Genomic DNA, 20,998 nt, shown 5'->3' on the forward strand with positions numbered 1-20,998 from the left:
AATAAAAGAGGAGGCTCTGTGGCTCTCAGGGTGCAGGTCCGCTGTGGCCCGAGCCTCTGGTTGCTCCCGTGGTGGAGGATGCAGGCTGGCAGGGACCGGTGGCTCCCCCGTGACACAGGCTTTAACGTCAAAAACACCCTCCGATCTGGGATTAACCACCAACTGGACGACAACGTCTCCTTCAGCCTCTTTTTTCCATGAAGTCATTTAGCGTTGTTTTCAAGTTTATTTTAGAGAAATACATTTTCTACAAATGATAAATAATCGTGTTAAATACTCAATATTATAACAACTGACCAAAATAGTCAAGATCATAATTTTGCCATAATTAAACGATAGGTTACTGGAATTAATGGACAAATATCTGCAGATGAATCAGTGGGAAAATGACTGGCACTGACTTATAGAAGGTGCTAGCAACTGAAATCTTACAGTGTAGCCTGAATAACACAAAATCCACAGATGCACCAGGATTTGGGACTGAAGCATAAATAAAAGACATCCATCTAAACCTGTGTGTTAATACACCTCTGAATCATACCTGAATCACAGCATGCCTTTATCCTGTCCTCCTCCTCTCACCCCCTGAGCCGGAGGTTTCTTCCTGCTAAAAGGGAGTTTCTCCTTCCCACTGTCGCCAAAGTTCTTGGTCATAGGGGGTCATATGATTGTTGGGTTTTCTCTGTATGTATTATTGTAGGGTCTACCTTACAATATAAAGCGCCTTTGAAGCGACTGTTGCTGTGATTTGGCGCTGTGTGAAAAAACTGAATTGAACGTATTTATACATTTGCCATCTTTAATACACACGATTGTATTTCGTCATTTCTCTTTAATGTTACACGTGAACCTTGAACAGCAGCTGGTTCTGCGGTTCATCTCCTATCGAGGCAAAAAGCTGAGCAACTTTAAATTTCCATCTCAGTGTTTAAACACAAGCCAAGAGGAGATGGGAGGAGACACGAAGACTAAGGAAAAACTAAATCTGAGAAAAAAAAATCTGCCGTCTTTGTCTTCCTCCTAGGAAATTACCAAACCACAGAGAGCAGTGAAAAAGCACACAAATCTCTCTCTATTAGAGTATTATTGAGACTGACTGCTGCTCTGCCTAGCTACAGTTTTCTGTCCTCTTTCCTTCCCTGAACCTTCACAGTCCCTCGATCTTTCTTCTTTGTCACTAAATCTTCCCGTCGTTTCCATTTTCATCACCTCAAAGTTACCCCGAGTAAACGTTACAAACGGCCTGCTTGGACTCACCCGCACACAAACATACATCGTCATCATGCATCTGTGTATGTGTGAGACCACTGTGTGTGTGTGTCTGTACACTAACCGGTCTGAACAGTTGATCCATCCCAGGTTCCTCCACACTCTGAAGACTCTCCTTCTTCGACAGCTAGAAAAAAGGAGACAGACACAGAAAATCAAATAAACGGTGGTTTAAACCTGCAGCTAATTACAGAGCCACCGTCTGCAGGAGAGCAGAGGAGCCACACAATTCAATGATCATATCACAATTTTAAATAAAACATGCCATCAGGTTCTCTCTACAACCAAGAAAAACCACCTTTGTGATTAAAATGAAGCCGTGTTTCTACTTCCTGTCTCGTGGTTTCACCGTGTGCTTTCGTCCAAGCATCACAGACACCAGTCAAGTCTAAGGCGACTCCTTACCTCTTCTTACTTTCAACCGAGCGTGGGAGCGCCTAAGGACATCGGTATTTGTCTTTAAACAGGTTTATTCTCTGGAGCGAATGTACTTGAACTTGAACCTACAAATAGACCAAGGAATTAACAAAACATGACAATGACCTGAGATCTCTCAGACTCGCACACACAGCTGATCAAAGCTGGATTGTCATACCGACTTCCTGGGTACAACAGGAAGGAGGGAAGTACAGCTGGCACACAAACAGGAAATGGCTAGAGCCACCACACAATGGGATTTCCCGTCCGCCCCCTCCCCGACACGCTGTGCCTCACTTCTCCCTCGCTCACCTCTGTCTCTGATCCCTCCAAATGTTTTGTTCTCACCGGTGACCTCCGCCCCTCCACATCTCTACACCTCTCCTAATACTTCTCACTCCATGTCCTCATCAGCTCCCTGGTGACCAACCTCATCCTCACATCAAACCTGAGCCGTAAGCTCCAAACAAAGCCAGAAGCTATAAATCAGCAAAGCGTTCCTCTTAAAAAAGAAACTAAATGTCTGCATGAAAGTGATTTTTGTAGATGAATGCAGAGAGAGGAAATCATTTTTATAACAGGAAAAAACAGCAGAGCTGCGCCACAACTGGACCCATATAAGCACACAAACTTTAGCTCCTCCCATTAGCTGCAAGCAGCGGTGCAAACTCACACCGTGCTGTAAACATCCAAATGCTGATGCACACCGAGCAGTGCAACACTCTCAAATCTGCATGATGTTTTTCAGACTCCACATCATTTTCTCCAGCCTAGCATGCTTAGCGAAGTCAGAAAGCTGCTGTGTCTATAAACTCGGCCTGGTTTGTGGACTCATCTTATTTGACAAAATAATAATAATAATAATTGTCTGCAGGACTCAAACGTTTGGATCAAGTCTTCAACATCCCTGTTGGAGCCAGATGTGGACCACAGAGTGCTAACAAACTAATGGATCCCTGGACAAACACAGGAGTCTGACGTGAACACAGGAACCTCCCACCGCAGCGAATACGACTGCCAACGACAGCAGAGAGAAACATACGAGACACGTTAGAAGAGAAAAACTAGAAGAAAAACAAAACGCCTGCTGTGCCACCTCACAATGACCAGTACGTTAGCTCCCAGCTGAGCCCTGAGTGGATGCCATGATTCATTAATACGCTTCAATATGATTTTTCCTCCTTGATGTCACATCGTCTGGGTCACGTCACAGCGCCCTGATAAAACGCTGCTGTTTCAGTGAAGATTCTCGTTGAACATAAAGGGAGACGTTTATGACTTACGTGCGCCTGAATCAATGGTTTTCGCTTCGAGGTTACCGCCCGACCTCGGTCTGTCTGAACTGGGCTTCCCAGATCTTGTGACAACTATTTTTTTAAACCACTAAAAGCTGACATCATAATGAAAACCATGTTCCTGTGGTAGTTGGGAGAGTTTGAGATTATAAAAGACCTCGTGGTAACTTTGCCTCAGATAAAGGCCCATTTCTCCTGATGAGACTGTGGGGAATACAGTGTGTTTCATTAGCCAAGCACACACAGCTTTATTTAGACTCCCATATCCTCCCTCTGTCCCCTCAGAGACAAACACACCGTTACTGTGAACCCTGTACACACCAGGGGGTCGGCGGGGGTGTACGTGAGAAGGATTAGCTCACAGATACTATATCAGTCAAGAGGAGGGAGTATCTGAGTGTGTACAAGTACATACGTGTACATGTGTACCTGTAATTTGGGTGCCCCATTACAAAAAAAAAAAAGACCCACTTAGAAAGACTCTTTGTGACCTGTGGGGTTAAAAATATAGCAATCAGTCATATGTTTGCACATGTGGCGCCCATCGCCTCTCTTCCGCAGCACATCACACTCCTCTTCAAACTCTAGCTCAAACTCGCACAGTGAGTCGTTTAACAGCTTAGCACTAGCAGCTTCCGACAGGCACAATCTCTCGTTAGCTACATGTTAACAGACAGGTGTATTTTGGCAAATGAAGTTGCAGAACTTCCCTTTAACAGAACTTACATCACTAGTGAGAGAAAGTCACAAGCATTCATGTCATTTCGTACCAGTTAATTGTGATATTGATTTAAGATGCTATCACCAAGTAACATGATCACAGCCCAAAATCTACAGACACTGGCAAGAAGGCAGAAAATGACTGAGACAGCAGATGGCTAAAGATCAAACAATCCGACACGCCGCAGAAACAAAAACACAAATGAAACCCCCGGAGCACGACACACGGGTGACACCATGTAAGAAGGAAGCTTCTGGGAATCCTTGGAGCATCAGCACACACACACACACACACACGCACGCACGCACGCACACACACGTGCACGCGCACGCACACACACACACACACACACACACACGCACGCACGCACGCACGCACACGTGCTGTTGCTTTTACTAACCCCTGAGGCACCTCGTCTATGAGTCTATGTGAGTCCTAGACGTGTGCTTAAGGACGCCTATCGAGTACTATAAATAAGAACACCTGGTTTACTGCATGAGTATAAACACAGACTATTTGGTTGTGATTTGGTGGCCTGAGTACTTCCCACTAATTAGCGTAAATACAGAATATCTCACCTGGTTGAGCAGGTGTAGGGGCCTGGGGTCGAGGTTGGCCCACGCTGTCAAACTCACTTTCCATCACGGGCCACATGCGACACACTTTGATCTTAAGTGGGCAAAACCAGTAAAACTCTCTTTTCTGTCAGTGTGAGTTTAATGATGCATTTAATCACGGTGATATCGTGATATAAGAAAAAACTGTACATCTCAATTTTTCTACATGAAAATGCTGAAGAGAAACGCTGGTGAGGTAAAAGAAATCAATCTGTCAGCACAGTTCTTCTAACAACTGGTACAAAAGTTCATTTCCTAGACTGTCCTGTAATTATGAAACAGAAAATTCGACCATTCAAACACTGTGGACACTATAAAGAAGTATACAGTGGAAAACTTGGACATTTCTGTCATTCAGCTGTTTATCTTCTACTTAATTACTTTGGTGTAAAATGAGTGGTCGTGGGAAGGTCTATGCAAGTGAGAAACGTCCAAATGTTACGCCTTCCTTTCTAAAGGTGTCCAGTGGGCTGGACTGGAGTCTTTGCTGGGCTGATTCTGGCCACTGGGCCTTATGTTGGGCACCCCTGACTCACCTGTACACCAGCAGACAAATAATCAGATGTAAACACATGCATAACACATACACAGTAAGTGACAGTACAGCAACACTCCTGTCTGCATTATAATGGGCTGTCACGGTTCATTAGCCAGTCAAGCATGCGATTATACCAGGGCGTCCACAGTGACAAAACACACACGGACTCACAACACCGGTGTCCGGGTCAAAAACGTGCAGAAATTAGACAACGAACCATCAACGATGCGATTAGTCTGCACAGGCTGAGCCCGTTGGGTCGTGGAAGCTCTCAGAGTCCAGGTTTGTCTCGGAGCGCCTGCAAGTCGCCGCTGTTGGACGCTTCAGTAATTAATCCTCTCTGCTTCAAAGACACCCAACAAGTTAGATATTCAGAAAAATGTGTTTATGTGACAAATAAAGGCTGCAGAGGGGATGATCGAACACCTGGGAGCAGCCTGGGAATGTGAGTTCTGTCATACGCTGCAAATATTTCCCCGTGTACCACAGTACCTCAGAGACAGACTGCAGTACTGTGACATATACTACAGTTTGGATGGTAGTCGTCCAATCCTCCGTTTTTCATTTCTGCACATCAGATTTTAGAAAAGCAGCAGAGGAAGGCTGCAACATGAAGTTCTGCCTCTGCATCATGATCGTGTTGTCATAAACAAATATTTACACAGTTGTTGTCACTGGCACAGTTATCCACACACACTCTACCTCGTTCTCCCCTCTCTCCTCCATTATTGGCATCCTCTCCCCCCCTCCCTCGTCTGTTCTACCTTTACCTCTTCAGTATTTTCCTACCACCTTTCTTTCATATTTGCTCCTTTCTTAAGTGATTCTTGGATCCGTGCTCAGCCTCCATGCTTTCTTCCTTCGCTCTTACTGCAGCACCCATTTAAATGTATTTCCTGTTCCCCTCTCTCTCTCTGTCTTTATCTCTCCCACCACATACCAACTCGCTTCCCTTCTATCTTTGTTTCTCCTTCTCTGCTGTCCCATGAAAGCAGTTCCAGTCTCACAAAGCGAATCCTTTGTCTTTTCCCCTCCTAAACAACACATGCACAGTATCAGGGCCATTTATTCCCAGAGCAGCCCAAGGCTCTGGTGTTCCCAGATCTCTTTGACGAGTGGGTCACTCTGGCCAATCGCGCACCGGCCAGACAGCCCAGAAAGGCGGGATGTGGGTCACTGTAGCCAATGATAGGCGGATCCTTTTCCCACAGGGACAAGCTGATTGACAACTAGCGCTGGACAGGAGTCAAGAGGGTAATTGTCATCCGACTCTCTCCTCTCTCTTTATCTGTCCGTCTCTGCTTCTCATCCTAGACACTCATTTTTTCCCGTCTACTCGCTCTCCTCTCTTACTTCCCCTTTCCAACTCACTTCCTTGCCCCCACACCCATCATTTTCCTATAGCACCGATGACTCTCTCATTGGCTGCCCTCCCTTTCCCTCAGGAACAACTTGGTGACGCTACTGGCCGAGGGCTGATGCCAATCTACATCCCCAGCATGCCCCTCGGGAGACCCCCAAACTTCAATGGCCTGTGTCTCACACACACACACACACACACACACACACACACACACACACACACACACACACACACACACACACACAGAGTCAGGGGACAGGGACAGAAGCTGATTAACCAAATACTTTTATCAGCAGTAAAACCGCTCTCTCTGCCTGCCTGCATTCTGAACAAAACAGCCTTAAAACACATAAACACACACAGACACACATCCCAAGCACTGAGCCATTGGCCAGAAACACCAGGCTAGTCTGAGGTTTGGGACAGCGTGTGTGTGTGTGCGTGCATGTGTGCTTTTGTTTGTGAGTGTGTGTGTAAAGGGACAGAGTTAGCAGAGGGCTTAGATGGATGGCAGCGAGAAAGAACAACAACCACACAAAGCCTGGCGGACAAGCTCCATCGCCTCTCTATCTTTCTCTTTCCTCTTTTTCTGCTTTCTCTCTCTCTCGTGTTTTTCTCTCTTTCAATCCGAATTGTTTCTATCTGATTTCGTTTGACAGATTTTGAAATGCTCTTAGCTTCGGCGATCATTTCTTCTTTCCTCTCTGCTTACAGAAGTCCTCATCTTCGCCGTTTTGTCATGAACAACCTCTCTGTTCATTCTTTTATGTACAAGGTCATTGTGATTGTAATCTCTATCAACAGATTCTGCAAATGAATATGAATAATCTGCAGGCGAGGGACCAGTTTTTCTGATCCTGGAAGCCTTCTGGTTTCCATTTGTCATCTTGGCCAGCCAAGTCTGAGCCAGTTTGGTTGCAGTGATATAAACAGGATATATGGACCAAGTGCAAATGAGGAATAAAGCATCAGACAGCTGCTTTTTTAAATTCAGTTCCATTTGTAAACAACGACTATTCGTTGCCCGGGTATTCATTGGCTACACCGGGCAGAGGCGAGTCAGAGCCATGTGGGGACCGTGGACCAGTAAAGGTCAGTGAGACTGAAGCGACCTCACGTTGGCTGATGCAGAGCGGTGGATCCCAAGTTAAACTTCTTTTTAACTTTGAGGTAAACAATTGAACCGACAGCAGCGACGCATATCAGCAATATATCAGCGACAGTGACATATAACAAGGCAGCAAATGCATTACAGTGTTATTTAGGCACACGTGTCAGTGAGCGACCTGCCATCAGCAAGACAGTGATGCAAGAGTAAATCAGTCCCTGTGCGAACGCCCCTCTAACCAGCAGACTAACCAGTGGTGCCCAAATGAGTCACACATCCCAGAACTTACCAAAATATACCAACATAACCACGCATGCTTTGCTGCTGTCGCATATTTCCAGGGCTGCTGTAGAAAACAATCATGCTGCTGTAAGAAGACTTTCTGGTTTTATCTTTTAGTCCTGCGACTCGCACGAACTCATCTGTACAACAAGGTTTTTAAGGGCTTCCTATTAACACACACACACACACACACACACACACAGTACAGAGCTGATGTTCAGGGCCAAACAACACAGCTTGAGATTAAAGAGCCTCTCTGATCTGACATTTGTTTTTCTGTCTGTCAGAGAGAGTGTGGCGGGAAGACGAATCGATAGCAGAAGAGACGTGCAGAGGAAGAAAGAGGAAGTGAAGGAGGGTGTAAAGAGGAGGATAAAAAGGCGGTGGAGAAGAAGAGCAGAAGGTGAGACAGAGGTGAGAAAGAAAGCAGCAGTGAGGAAGGACGAGAGGTGAAGGAGGGCAGCGAAAGGAAGCATAAGGAGTAGGACAGGAGGAGGAGAGGGAGAGCATTTCTCCAGAGTACCATGACTCCAGGGAAGGCTCCAGAAATAACTGAACTAGAAGTTTCCCCAGCAGCTTCCACTCACCATTACAGACTGGTACACACACACACGTCATATGAAGGTACAGAGTTCACAGAGACAAGACTGAGCAGCAACAGACCTGAATGATGCCAGAAGGAGATGAGAGACATGATGAGGTACAGTTGGTGCATATTCACACACACACACACACACACACACACACACACACACACACACACACACACACACACACACACTCTACATGAACACTAAGAGGAGGCGGGGCTGCAGGGTGGAGGGTACATAATTGCCTTCTCTTGTACTACAGGCTCAGGAGTGCTTTTTGACTGAAGACACCAATTTCACGCTAAGGCATTATTTAGCTTGATACAAACTTGATTAGGCTTTACAGAGAGAGAAAAGAGAGAGAGGAGAAAGGAAATAAACAGCTTTGTGTCATACCGCATCGCTGGCGGACAGATTAACTCGCTAGTCACGCTCCTTCTGGGAGTAACAAGAAAAATATACAGACACAGCGCGTGTGCGCTCGAGCGTGGCTGCTTGTTTGTTTGAGCAGACGTGTAATCAAGCATCTTAGAAAATGTACTTTCCATTTTTGAAACCTCATTTTAAAGAACTTTATTCAGACTTTTGGGTGTTTCATGTTTTGCAGGTAAAATTAAAACTGAGTTAGACTTTGAATCCCAGCTATCGTTCCTCGGGACGTTCCATCTTAAATTATGGAACAGCAGAACTATCTGTCCCCACTACTGCAAGGAAAATGATCAAGAAGTTCATGTTTGGTAATAAATCCCGACTCCTGAGCCAAATCTTTTAAAGGTAAGATAAATGTCAGCCTACTGCAGGCCCACACCTGCACAAATGTTGCACCTGAAAAGCCCAAAATTATGTCACGTAATACAGACGAACTGCACAAAGACTCTAACGCTGGAAAACTCTGTGTGTGTGTGTGTGTGTTTTACCGACTGGAAAGCAGATCCTCTGATTTTACCAGTTACTGTGAAGATTGATCCAGACGTGACTGAGACGGACCGAGTGAAACCTTCAAGCTTCACCTCCAAAGTTTCTGAACTTTCAGAAAGTACTACCTGCTAAAGGGGAGAGTTTTTCCAAGTCCCAGTGGTGGAAAAACAATGAGTTTGTCCTAAGTTTCCTGGTCCCTGAGGAAAACACAGCTATAAACAGCATCATTGTGTCAGGACTGCTAATATTTAGACTCCGTCTCACTTTCCAAACTAACTTCTTGCTCTAAATCATCAGCATGTCTGTTAGACCCCATTCCTACTAAGCTGTTCAAAGAATTTATCTATATTAACAGGATATCTACCACGAGCTTTCGAGGTAGTTGCAATTAAACCACAACTTAAAAAGCCTTTGCTTTCTTTACTCTCCAGTTGTCTTAGCTAATTATGGACCAATCAGTTTCCTTATTTCTTGAACAGATAGTTATCAGACAGCTACGTTATGTTTTCCAGAGGAACGGTTTGAGAAGTTTTAGTCAGGATTTATTTATCACAGGTTACAAACAATCTTCGATGGCCTCAGTGCTCCATTCAATGCTCTGCTAATCACATTATTTTGAACCACTGATATTAAAGGAAATGCCTTCCAGTGATTTGACTGGTTTCTGCCTAACAGACTCTAATTTCTCCATATAAATGAATCTTATTCACACAGTTCAGTCACAGGCTTCTGTTCTGGGCCCAGTACTTTACATCTGCCTTCTTTAGGCAACATTATTAGAAAACATAGCATCCGTTTTATATTTTTATGCAGAGGATACCCAGCTAAACGTATAAAGTATCTATACAGTCAGATAGCACAAATTATTAGTTGACAGTCTCCAGAACACTGCTGGGTCTTTGCCTTACAGTATAAAGGTGACCACTGTCATGATTTGGCACTATATAAATGAACCTAACCTTAACTGAATTGAATTAAAGGACAAGGCTGCAGGCCACGTGCATTTCAGCTGAAACTGTTATTGTTCTCTGCTGGATTCAATTGAGTGGCTTAGAAAGCCGAGAAACAAGAAATATATTTACAGACATTCAGAGAAAATTGTCCACAAATGTAGTTATTTTACTGTTTAACGTTCAAGAGGAGAGCAGAGGAGACCTTTGACCTTTAACACACCTTTATTGCATCAATACTTCAACTCACGACCATAACTGAAAATGAATGCCAAATCAACATATGAACAACCCTCCCCTCCCACCATCAACCCCACCCAAATACAATAAACACAAAAAACAAAACAAAACCAGAAGACACTCCAATCGTCTCTTTTCAAAAATTCAGAACTAAATCATCATCAGTTATTTTGCACAAAACTCCATCAATGCCCCAAATAGAGACAAACTCTTCAATGTTGGACACCATCTTGTAATAAACAAACTCGACTTTCAAACGTGCACCCACCAACCCTTTAAACATAAGTTCTAAATTAACAGATCCTGTTCCCTTCATTTTGTTCCTCCTTGTGAGCCATATACTCATCTTTGCCTGACCTAATAAAAAATTAATCAAGCAAACCTTCCTACGCTGCGCTGCAGAGTACCTCGGACCCAGGATAAAGAGACCCTCCTCCAAAACACTCCCAAGGCCAGCAAGCCACTGCAGCAGCAATGAAAAAAGGCCAGCTAGCCTGGAACAGCCAAGCCACAGGTGCTGCAGTGTTTCCTCAGTCAGACAGAAAAGACAGTGGGTCCCTGTTCATGGATCCATATGTGCCACGTGTCTGTTCGTAGCCACGGCCCCATGCACTATCCTCCACTGGAGATCCGCACTGCGTTTCTCTATGGGAGGTTTGTGCAGGGACCTCCAGCTGCCCCTCGGAGATGACCCCGAAGCCAACACACCTGACCACCGACTCCAGAACACCAGCCAACAATCCCCTGTTCAGCACCTTTACAGCCACCTCATATATAGCCTTCTTTGAAATCCTTGACAGGTCACCCAGAACAGGTGTTCGAAAGGAAAGAAGAGAGCCTCCCTCCTCATCCTGCTCCCCAACTGCGGCGCAAACAGACAGCGAAGGGAAGTCAGCTGAACTTGGTTGACCACCTGCAGAGCGAGTCCAGGAAGAACACCCATGACTTCTTCCACCAGCTTCTCCAGAAAGCACAGAGACCTGATCCCAGTCTCCTGAGCCAACTTGGCAGCCGTTTTCCACTGCCCTGCTGTCCTCAGGCCCGCCAGCTTGGTAAGACCAGCATTTATGAGGAACCTCTGCACACTAGCAGTGCTGAGCATCCTACTTGGCACCAAGGGATTGTAAAAAAGAGGCTCCTCACCAACATCACCATAAAATTGAGAACAGTCTCTCTGTACTTTAAAACAGTCTTCCAAGCAGTCAAAACAGACTGGTAAAAAAAAACAGAGGTCTGCAAAGGTCCATGCCAGTTAAGTCTATAAGAAACAGGTGCTTGTCATATGTAAGGTCCTTTATTCTGTGAAGCAGCGTAGATGCAGTCTTGAACCAGGGTGGTTGTTGTCTTTGGTAAAGATAACGCTGTGCTGTCTGAAGACGAAACGCTGTGATGCGGCTGTGAAGGTCAATCAAACCCTGACCCCCCTCTGACACAGGTAGAGACAGCACAGCAGACCTGATCCAGTGAAACCCTCCCCAGAAGAAATTAACCAGTCTTTTTTGTATCTCCTTGAGAAGAGAGGCTGGAGGTTCAACAACAGTAGCACGGTGCCAGAGGACAGAAGCGGCCAGGTTGTTAACAACCAAAGTCCTTCCCCTGTAAGACAACTGTGGCAGGACCCAAGTCCATTGAGACAACCGGGCGGCAATTTTTTCAACAACACCCTCCCAGTTCTTCCCCTGAAAAGCATCAGTTCCCAAAAACACTCCCAAACATTTCAGTCCCTCCCTGTTCCACTGTAAGTCTGCCGGTAACACTGGCTCTTCTTCATCAACCCACCCTCCCAAATGAAACCTTCACACTTTGACCAGTTAACCTTCGCATGGAGGATGCTCGCTCATATAAGTCCAGTGTCTGTCTGAGTGTGTTAATATCACTTTGACTGGTTATAAAAACTGTAACATCATCAGCATAAGCTGACAATTTTACTGGACTTCCTGCTTCTTCAAAGGTAAAACCTGAGAGTCCCTGTCTAAGATGGTGTAAAAGGGGTTCAATGGCCAGCGTATACAACATACCAGAAAGAGGGCATCCCCTGCCTGATGCCCCTCTGAGCTGGAACAGGCCGACTTAACCTCCCCTACCTTTAACATGACAGCAGCGTTTGAATACAACAATTTGATCCAAGAAATGAAAATGTTCCCAAACCCAAAAGCTTCTAAAGTTTTAAACAAATAATGGTGATCAACTCTATCAAAAGTTTTTTCTTGATCCAGAGATAAAAACCCCACATCCAAGTCCTTGAGCTTGGTCAGATCAATAATGTCTCGAATTAAAAACAAGTTATCCATAATAGTCCTTTCAGGGACACAGTATGCTTGATCCACATCAACAATCATGTCAATACAGGTCTTCAACCTGTTAGAAAGACACTTTACAAGAATCTTGTAGTCCATACAAAGCAAAGAGACAGGCCTACAATTTTTGAGCAAGCCCAGCTGCCCTCGTGCAACTTGTTGGCAAGATCCCAGTGGTCATACAGTACGTGAAAACCTCATGAATGTCCTCTCCTAGCAGCAACCAGAATTCCTGGTAAAATTCCGCAGGAAGACCATCAACTCCTGATGACCGACCACCGTTGAGTTGTTGAACCGCTGAAGACATCTCCTCAAAAGAAACAGCAGACTCCAACACAGCCGATTCAGCCTCATCCAGCCGTGGCAGCCCCACCAGCATCCTCGTCACACATTCAGGGTCACACGTGTCAGCACTAAAGAGGCTGGCATAAAAGTCAATGGCGAGCTTCCTCATTTCTACTGAGTCAGATGTCACCTTCCCATTTGGAAGCCTTAGGTGCAACATTTGGTGTGACTCTCGAACCCTTTTCTCCAGCTTAAAAAACAACCTTGTTGGGGCATCTATTTCTTTAATGGTAGAAATCCGAGTCCTTATAAGAGCACCCTTTGCTCTTTCGTGAAGAAACTTGCCCAAAGCCTTCCTACTACTGTCCCAGGTACAATTTGTATTATCTGTCCCACTTATAATCTCAGTCTAGAGACTTGAGCTCTCGTTCTAAGTCCTCAAAGCAGCCCTTAACAGTGGCTGTTGCATGTGACGTGTATTGTTGACAAAAAAGCTTAATCTGTGTTTTCCCCACCTCCCACCATTGAGCCAAATTGCAAAAGTCCGTTTTCCTTAGTTTCCAGTGGCACCAGAAGTCAGAAAAAGCTCGACAGAACTCTTCGTCATGAATCAGCTGCACGTTAAAGCGCCAGTGCGAACAGATGTTAGAATGCATCAATAAAGAAATATCTGCAGTCACTAAATGATGATCAGAAAAACCAACAGGTGAAATCTCTGCTTTAACTAGTCTATTATTATACATCTGGTTGATATATAACCTATCAAGCCGAGTTGCTTTCACATTGCTCTCAGAAACTTTTACATATGTATACTGTCTGGCTGTGGGATGGAGCTTTCCCCACAAATCATTCTGAAGAATGATTGTAGACAAAAGTGAGCCCGAAGGTGGGCGGGGCTCTCCTATGTTTCTGTCAACCGAAGGGTGGGTTGTGCAATTCCAGTCCCCTCCCACCACTATTATTGAACCGCTATTTAATTTTGATAACTCATCATTAATTTTACGAAATAATCGCACAAGACCCGCAGCTGAGTTATGGGTGTATACATTCATAAAAGCAAAAGAAATTCCCTTGATGGTTGCTTTAACCACCTGTGCCCTTCCCTGCTCTATCTCACAGACAGAAACATGTGACAGGTGAAGGGGCCTAGAAAATAAAATTGCTACACCTGCACTGAGGTTGGTACCATGACTTAAAAAAGCCTGCCCACTCCAACTCATTCCCCATTCTGTCTCATTATCTATAGTGCTATGTGTTTCCTGTAAAAAGAACACATCAACATTCTTGGTCTTACTAAGCTCCACTAAGACTGCCTTTCCCTATCCCTACCCCCATTAATGTTAAGTGTACCTACTCTCAAGCTCGCCATATAAGACAGAGAGAAGAGGAGGAGAAAAAGAGAAAAGACAACATCAGAGCATTGTGACAGGGAATCATCTTCCAACAAGTCGTCTTCCTCATTTTCTGCGCTCAAAGAACCTGAAATTACATTCGCAACACCCACCTCACTTGCCGTTGCTTTGGTGTGTCCACTGTCCTGATTTTCCTCCACACTTTCCCCGTCCTGTATGTCATCACATCCATCCTCCACCTCATTGGTCCCCTGTACTACCCCCTGTTCTTCTAGCGCAGCCTGTGGAGCACTGGCTGCGACCTCCATTCTGTCACCCTGCGCCGCTAGCGGCTCGCCCATGACAGCGCTGCTCGTAGACGGCTGCTCGTCCGCACCGCTACGAGCCGGCTGTTCTCCCGTACCGGCATCTATAGCGCACTCCTGCTCACTTGCCCCACTAGCATGAGCCTCTTGGTCACCTGTGTCACCGTGCACCTCCTGCTCTTTGTGAGGGGAGGATGAGCGTTTATGGCCAACATCACCACACTCAAAGCACTTCATGCTACCTGCACTTGCGTAAACAGTATATAAACCATTTTCATATCTCACTTTAAACGACACTTCCAGTGTCTGCGATGGATCGTTCAGATACATGAAGGCCTGCCTTCGTAGTGACTGAACGTGCTGCAGCCTGGCGTCTTTGCAGCCAAGACGAACAACCCTGAACCCGCTAGCAAACTTGCCAAAGCGGGTCAGTTCCTTTTCAAGCAGTTCATTCTGGATGAACGGCGGGACACCGGACACGGTGACCCGCGTAGATGGCACAAACAGTGACGAAACAGCCACAAACAAATCATCCAGAATGATCCCCCTTTCAACTAACAGGTGAATCAAGCGCTCCTCATGGAGAAAGGCAACCACAGCCTTGTTCATCCGAGAGCCATAAGCTATGTTCTCATGGCCCACCTGTTCACCAACAGCTAGCAGAACCTGCTCAACGGTGTACTGCTGGGGTGCCACCACCCTGGCCCCATGTCTAATAGACAGGGGAGGCGAACCCTCACTAGGGAGGGACGCCATGACTCAAGGTAAAACTGGCCAATTAACTAAAATTCTTCACTTCACACAACACAATGAAATAAACGTGCCTTACATGGACAACTGGAAAAAATTGTCCATGCATTTGTGTCATCGCGTTTAGATTATTGTAATTCCCTGTTTACCAGCTTGGATAAATCATCTCTTTCTTGCCTCCAAGCTATACAAAAGCAGCAGCCAGACTACTAACTGGCTCTAGCAAGCGAGCTCACATCACTCCTATTTTATGTTCTTTACATTGGCTCCCAATAGATTTTAGAATTCGTTTTAAAATTATTGTTTTAACGTACAGAGCACTAAATGGCCAGGCCCCAGATTATTTATCCAAGCTTCTCAAAAAACACGCTTCTGCTCGCCGTCTCCACTCTCAGACTCAGAGTTTGTTGGTTGCTCCCCGAACACGACTGAAGACGAAAGGGGGGGGAGCCTTTCAGTCTGTGGCACCAAGGCTGTGGAACAGTATCAGTCTCTGTCCAACACCCATTTCACTGTCATGATTCACACAGAACAGCTCGATTAGAGGCGGCACATATAGGACAAAGCTTTGCTGAGCACATTTGCTCCAAGTCTGGATTCAGATTTTCAGTCCATCTGATTCAAGCTTGTATTTATATAAAGTGGTGTGATTTTTTTAAACCAGTAAGAGGACGAGAAAATTAGGCTTGACTATTATTATAATGTTAAATTCCAAAAGCAAGGAGCAAAAAAAATTCCATTTTCTTTGAAAATGTTTCTTCAGTGTATTTGTCAGTATGGAGTCTCTTTCACCCTCTTCCACTTTCTCCTGCTCTCACTCGCTCCATTGTAAGTGTCACAGCAGGGCGCCCGAGCCTTTTGACTGGGAGGTGAATAGAAAGGAGTTAGAAAAACCAACTGAAGACTCCGGCACTAAAAAGAACCATTGGTAGGCCTATAGTAGGGAGCGCTACAAAGACCTGGCAGAGTGTTTAATAAAAAAGGAACACAACACAAGCAGCTTGTTCTGTTGAAGGCTCCATGCTCTGAGGACAATGCACATTAGTCTGGGTCCAGGCTGCATGTGTGGCTGTGTGTGCACGCACAGACAAAAGCCAAGCGAGCTAAAGATATCAATCAATCATAAAAAACAAGAGAGAAAGGTTCATGTATTAAAGAGTAATGCACATTAAAAATAGGAATCAGAGCAATCTCAGACAAGCAAGAAAAAGAAGCTTGATTTAACCTTTACCTTTAACCTGTCCTAAAACTCAACCTCAGAGGGTTAAACAAGGTCAGACCTGGAGATACAAATGTCTCTCACACACACACAGAGTCCTCGCGTTTCCCAAACGCCATCTTTCCAACAACCGTGTGTGTGTGTGTGTCAGATAGAGAAAGGCAGAGGCCTGCCCAATAAATATATTATGCATCAGCCAGGTGTGCAGAGGGGCGCCACACTGCCCCCACCACTAATGTTTAATGTACAGAATATGAAGAAGTATGAAGCAGGGTGAGATCACTGAGGAGGGAGGTTGTTAGAAGGCAAAGGAGCCGAAGAAGGGAAGGAGGCTAAAGGGAAGATGAGGAGGACCGAACAGACCAAACAGAGTGTGCATTTCTGTTTGTAATGTTAGCGTTCTTGTTCTTATGCCGGGACCTCGCAACGCCTCATAGATATCATGGAAGATAACGGACATATCGATGGATCACTGAAGTTACTGCAACACCTAAGGATCCAATAAGCTCCAACTAAGACAACACAAACTACAATACAAAAGACTAGTCAAACACCCCAAAGCCTTCAGAAAAACAGAACAGGCAAAAAAGTGAGCGAACAAAGAATGAGCCTATAAGAGACTGAAAGACAAGCTTAAACACACACATGCACACACAGACTGTAGGAAACTTAGAAGGGTCCAAGTCCTCTGAGACCATCTCGTGGTGGGGGATACGGGCTTGGCAAGCAGGGCCTGGAACGGCTGTGTGTGTGTGTGTGTAGTCACACAGCATCATCTTTCTCTTCTTAAAAGCTGAGGGCACAGGCATGCACCGAGCTCAGCTACACTGTGACACGCACACACACAAGCACGCGTGTGTGTCTCCAGAGGGGTGGGTGTGTGTTAAGGTCCAGCGAGTTCGCAGCTGATAAACGAGGCTAGCTAAGCCGCTACAATGGCACAGTCCTGGCCCATGATGCCCCATTCTCTCACACACACACACACACACACACACACACACACACACACACACACACACACACACACACACACACACACACACACACACACACACACACACACACACACACACACACACAGAACCACACCAGGCTGGCCGCTGATAAGGAGTTGTCACTGGCATACACACACCTCACTGAGGGACTTCACCCTTTCTAGACACACACACACACACACACACAATAAAAATCTAACCAAGCCTACCGGATGACATGACCTTCTCTCATCCATTATTTCAAACAAAACCCAAATTTCCCGCTCTGCCTGATGAGGAACGGTTCCTATACTCTTTGATTTATGAAGTCATTCATCACTGGAACACTTAAGGACAGAAGTCTCATGAGTGGAACAAAAAAATTAACAGTGAAAACAAACACAGGGTGTTAAATAATAAAATATCCAATATGATAAAGATAAACAGTAACCCAGCAAACTTTATATGTGCTCCATTTAAAACTGTTGTACAGGTTATATTATATGCAGAGTGTAAGGATGCACTGATTCTGGAACTGAAGCAGGTTTTATGTGTTGATTCTAGCTAACAAAGGAAAGGAAACATCTTTCAGCTCCTCCTCAAACCATCTTTGAAGATCACATCATCTGTAGATGTCCCCGTATTTACTGATATGAGCCAGTCAATAAGACCAAAACAAACAGAGAGAGAGGTTCACTCGTATGACATCAACACAAACTTGAGCGTCTTAGTTTGACTACATTTATATAAAAGAAAAAAACCCACGTTTAATTACAGTAACGCTACAGGTTACGGTCACATGCAACATTATGAGCTCTGTTCTGTTCGAGTGTCCTGGACAGTCCTGACACTGAAGCAGCTAAAGGGAACCCAGCCCTCAGTACTCTTTATTATTTAAACCTGCACTTTTGTTCTGTGTGTAACCAAAAAGGAATATTCTGTTTGTTTATATTCTGAGAATTCAATTGTGTCGTAATTTGATTCTAATTGAGTGCAAATCAACATGAGCCCATTACATTCAATGCGTGCTACTGCTGGGCTCCACCAATCACCAATTACATTAGCTTGTTTTGTCCCATTAAAAAAAAAAAAAAACAACTACCAAAAACTCAAATCCACCCCCCGCCGAGCAGTCAATGGAATTTTTAACAAAGCTTTCTGAAAGCTATTTAATGGTTCAGCAAGCCTTAATGCAAAGCCTCGACGGGCTTTCATACAGGAGTAACTCCGTGTGGCTGTATACACGCTGATTGGACTATTTTGTACTGTTAGAAACAGTGTCAACAAACAAACAAAGCAGATCTAATACCAAAGCTAAAAAACATGGTTGTTTTCAGGTCACATGTGCAGGGTGTCTGAATTTTATGAGAGCCAGTCGCCTCATGAAAGTCTGCGAGCTTTGCCAAAGAGTAAAAGTGCTCTAATGTCAAAGCCAGATGGGAAGAGGAGAAAGAAAAATAGACGGAAAGTGAGAGTGGATGAGAAATGAGAAAATAACTGTACTGTATTATACACACAGCACACAATCCTTCATACTGACACTGCTGGCAGATATTGAGACGATGCTGGGCTTTAACCAAAGTGCGAGGGCATGTGCGTAATGTCAGTGAACAGCGCTGTCTGAATTTCTACCTTGACAAATATTCACTGTTCATTTTGAAATCAGAGGAAATGTTTTTAAAGGTTTGAGAGAAACACAACGAGGTTCTAATGAGCTATGAACTGCAGGTCAAAGGTGCGGCGTGTATTTAGATCACATGACCTGCTGTTTATTGATACTTTCATTTTGCCTTTGTGGGAGCAGGATGATCAAAAAACGAGCTCACTGCCTCGTAACTCAGTGACATTTCCAGTCACAATTCACTTTTAGCCATTCGGTGGGTTGGCAGCTGTTAATTTCAAGTCTTGAGCAGTTAATTGACAATAACTTTAACTCCAGGCAATGAATAATTACCATCCTAGAGTTTCTTATTACATTTAAGCCATGTACTTACAGGAATTATTATGCATCCCCTACTAGCGTGATTGAAGCAAGATGTATCATTAGTCCGTTTGTGATTAGTCAATCAACATAATGTGAAGCCATTCTGATGATGAATTATTTAAGTGATTTTTCTGAGCACAAAAGCCGAGCGCTTCCTGCACCAAGACTCTCCGGTGGGTGGATTTGCAGCATTTCTTCGTGTTACATTAAAGTAATTGCAGTGTCTGGGAAAACTGTGATGAACATTTTATCTTCATTGAATGAGACCTGCTGTGATATACGGTCTTGAGAAAGCAGCGCTCACAAAAAGAGAGCTGGAGGTGGTAGAATCAAAGATGCTAGGAAGGCAAGGCTGAGGCGGTTCGGACACGTGCAGAGGGACAGTGGATGTAGCAGACAAAGGATATCGAATGTAAAGCTGCTGTGGAGGACATGTAGAGATGCTGGGGAGGCAGATGATCCACTGTGGCGACCCCTGAAGGGGGCAGCCCAAAGAAGAGGAGGATCCAGCAATAACTTCCAGCTACAGTGTCAATATGATGTCAGTCGGCTGAATACAGGCAGTAATTATTAGATGGAAGATCAGTTTACACACACACTGGTGAAAGGCAGATGAAAACGAGAAGGGTGCGACGGAGAAAGGAGGAGATGGAGTGGAAAAGATGTCATTAGCCTAGAAGAGCTTAGCTCGGCGCACACCAACACCGAGCCCGACCTCCCCTACCGCCCTCTCGGTCAAAGCGCTGCTTTGGCTCGACCAACCGCAACAACGCCTGTACAGACCAAAAGTAAGTGCTCCACTCTCTCCCTGCCCCGCCCCTTCCAATCTTCCCGCTCTCCTCCATCTCCCTGTCACATGCGCTCAACTCCCGTTTAATGTCCTGCAAATGAAGCGGATTTATTAATGTGTAATTAAGTAATAATCATCACTACATAATGCATGAGAGACTCAAGGGGCTAAGAGCTGAGCGAGAGAAAGAGAGAGAGATAGCATAGCGAGGCTGCTGGAGCAGACAGAGAAGAAGAGAAGGAGATTTCTGCAGCCTCGCTCGCTAAAGACACATTAAAACGGATTAATCCACTGAAATAATATTTTGATAAGAGCAAAGCTGCTCTTTCATTTCTTCCTCCTTTTCTCTCACCCCATCGGCGAGCTTCACGCCCGTCGTCACACCATTAGTCTGCGTTCAATTAACAAACTCCAATTAGTCGAGTCCCCTCACTTCTAACAAGGCCTAATCACTTTAAAGGCTACGCTGGTCAAGCAAGAACACTGTGGCTGTGTTAAATCAGAGAGAGGAACACAAGGACTGGTTTGACTGGTTGTCTTCAATATTACTGTTTGATTATATGGGTGTGTATGACGAAGATGTCTCATCATTACAAAGTACAATGAAAAGCTCTTAGCAAATCTTATTCATGGCAATCGGATCAAAGGTTTTTTTTTATTTTAATGGCAAATAAAAAATAATAAAATTAATTTCCCGTTTATATTTACAACAGTCTGAACCACATGTTGACAAC

General features: G+C 44.8%; 1 protein-coding gene across 1 annotated transcript in view; it reads right to left on the reverse strand.

Annotated features, from left to right (window-relative positions):
* Positions 1-20,998, reverse strand: part of LOC120437042 (zinc finger protein 423-like) — a gene marked incomplete at its 3' end in the record, with an annotated part of 45,060 nt that overhangs the window by 21,394 nt on the left and 2,668 nt on the right. The window contains exon 2 of the mRNA XM_039607772.1: positions 1,334-1,396. Within this exon, the coding sequence (XP_039463706.1) occupies positions 1,334-1,396 (63 nt within the window). The remainder of the gene's footprint in view (positions 1-1,333; positions 1,397-20,998) is intronic.

This window comes from Oreochromis aureus, unplaced genomic scaffold, assembly GCF_013358895.1.
Source record: "Oreochromis aureus strain Israel breed Guangdong unplaced genomic scaffold, ZZ_aureus HiC_scaffold_375, whole genome shotgun sequence".
Lineage (NCBI taxonomy): Eukaryota > Metazoa > Chordata > Actinopteri > Cichliformes > Cichlidae > Oreochromis > Oreochromis aureus.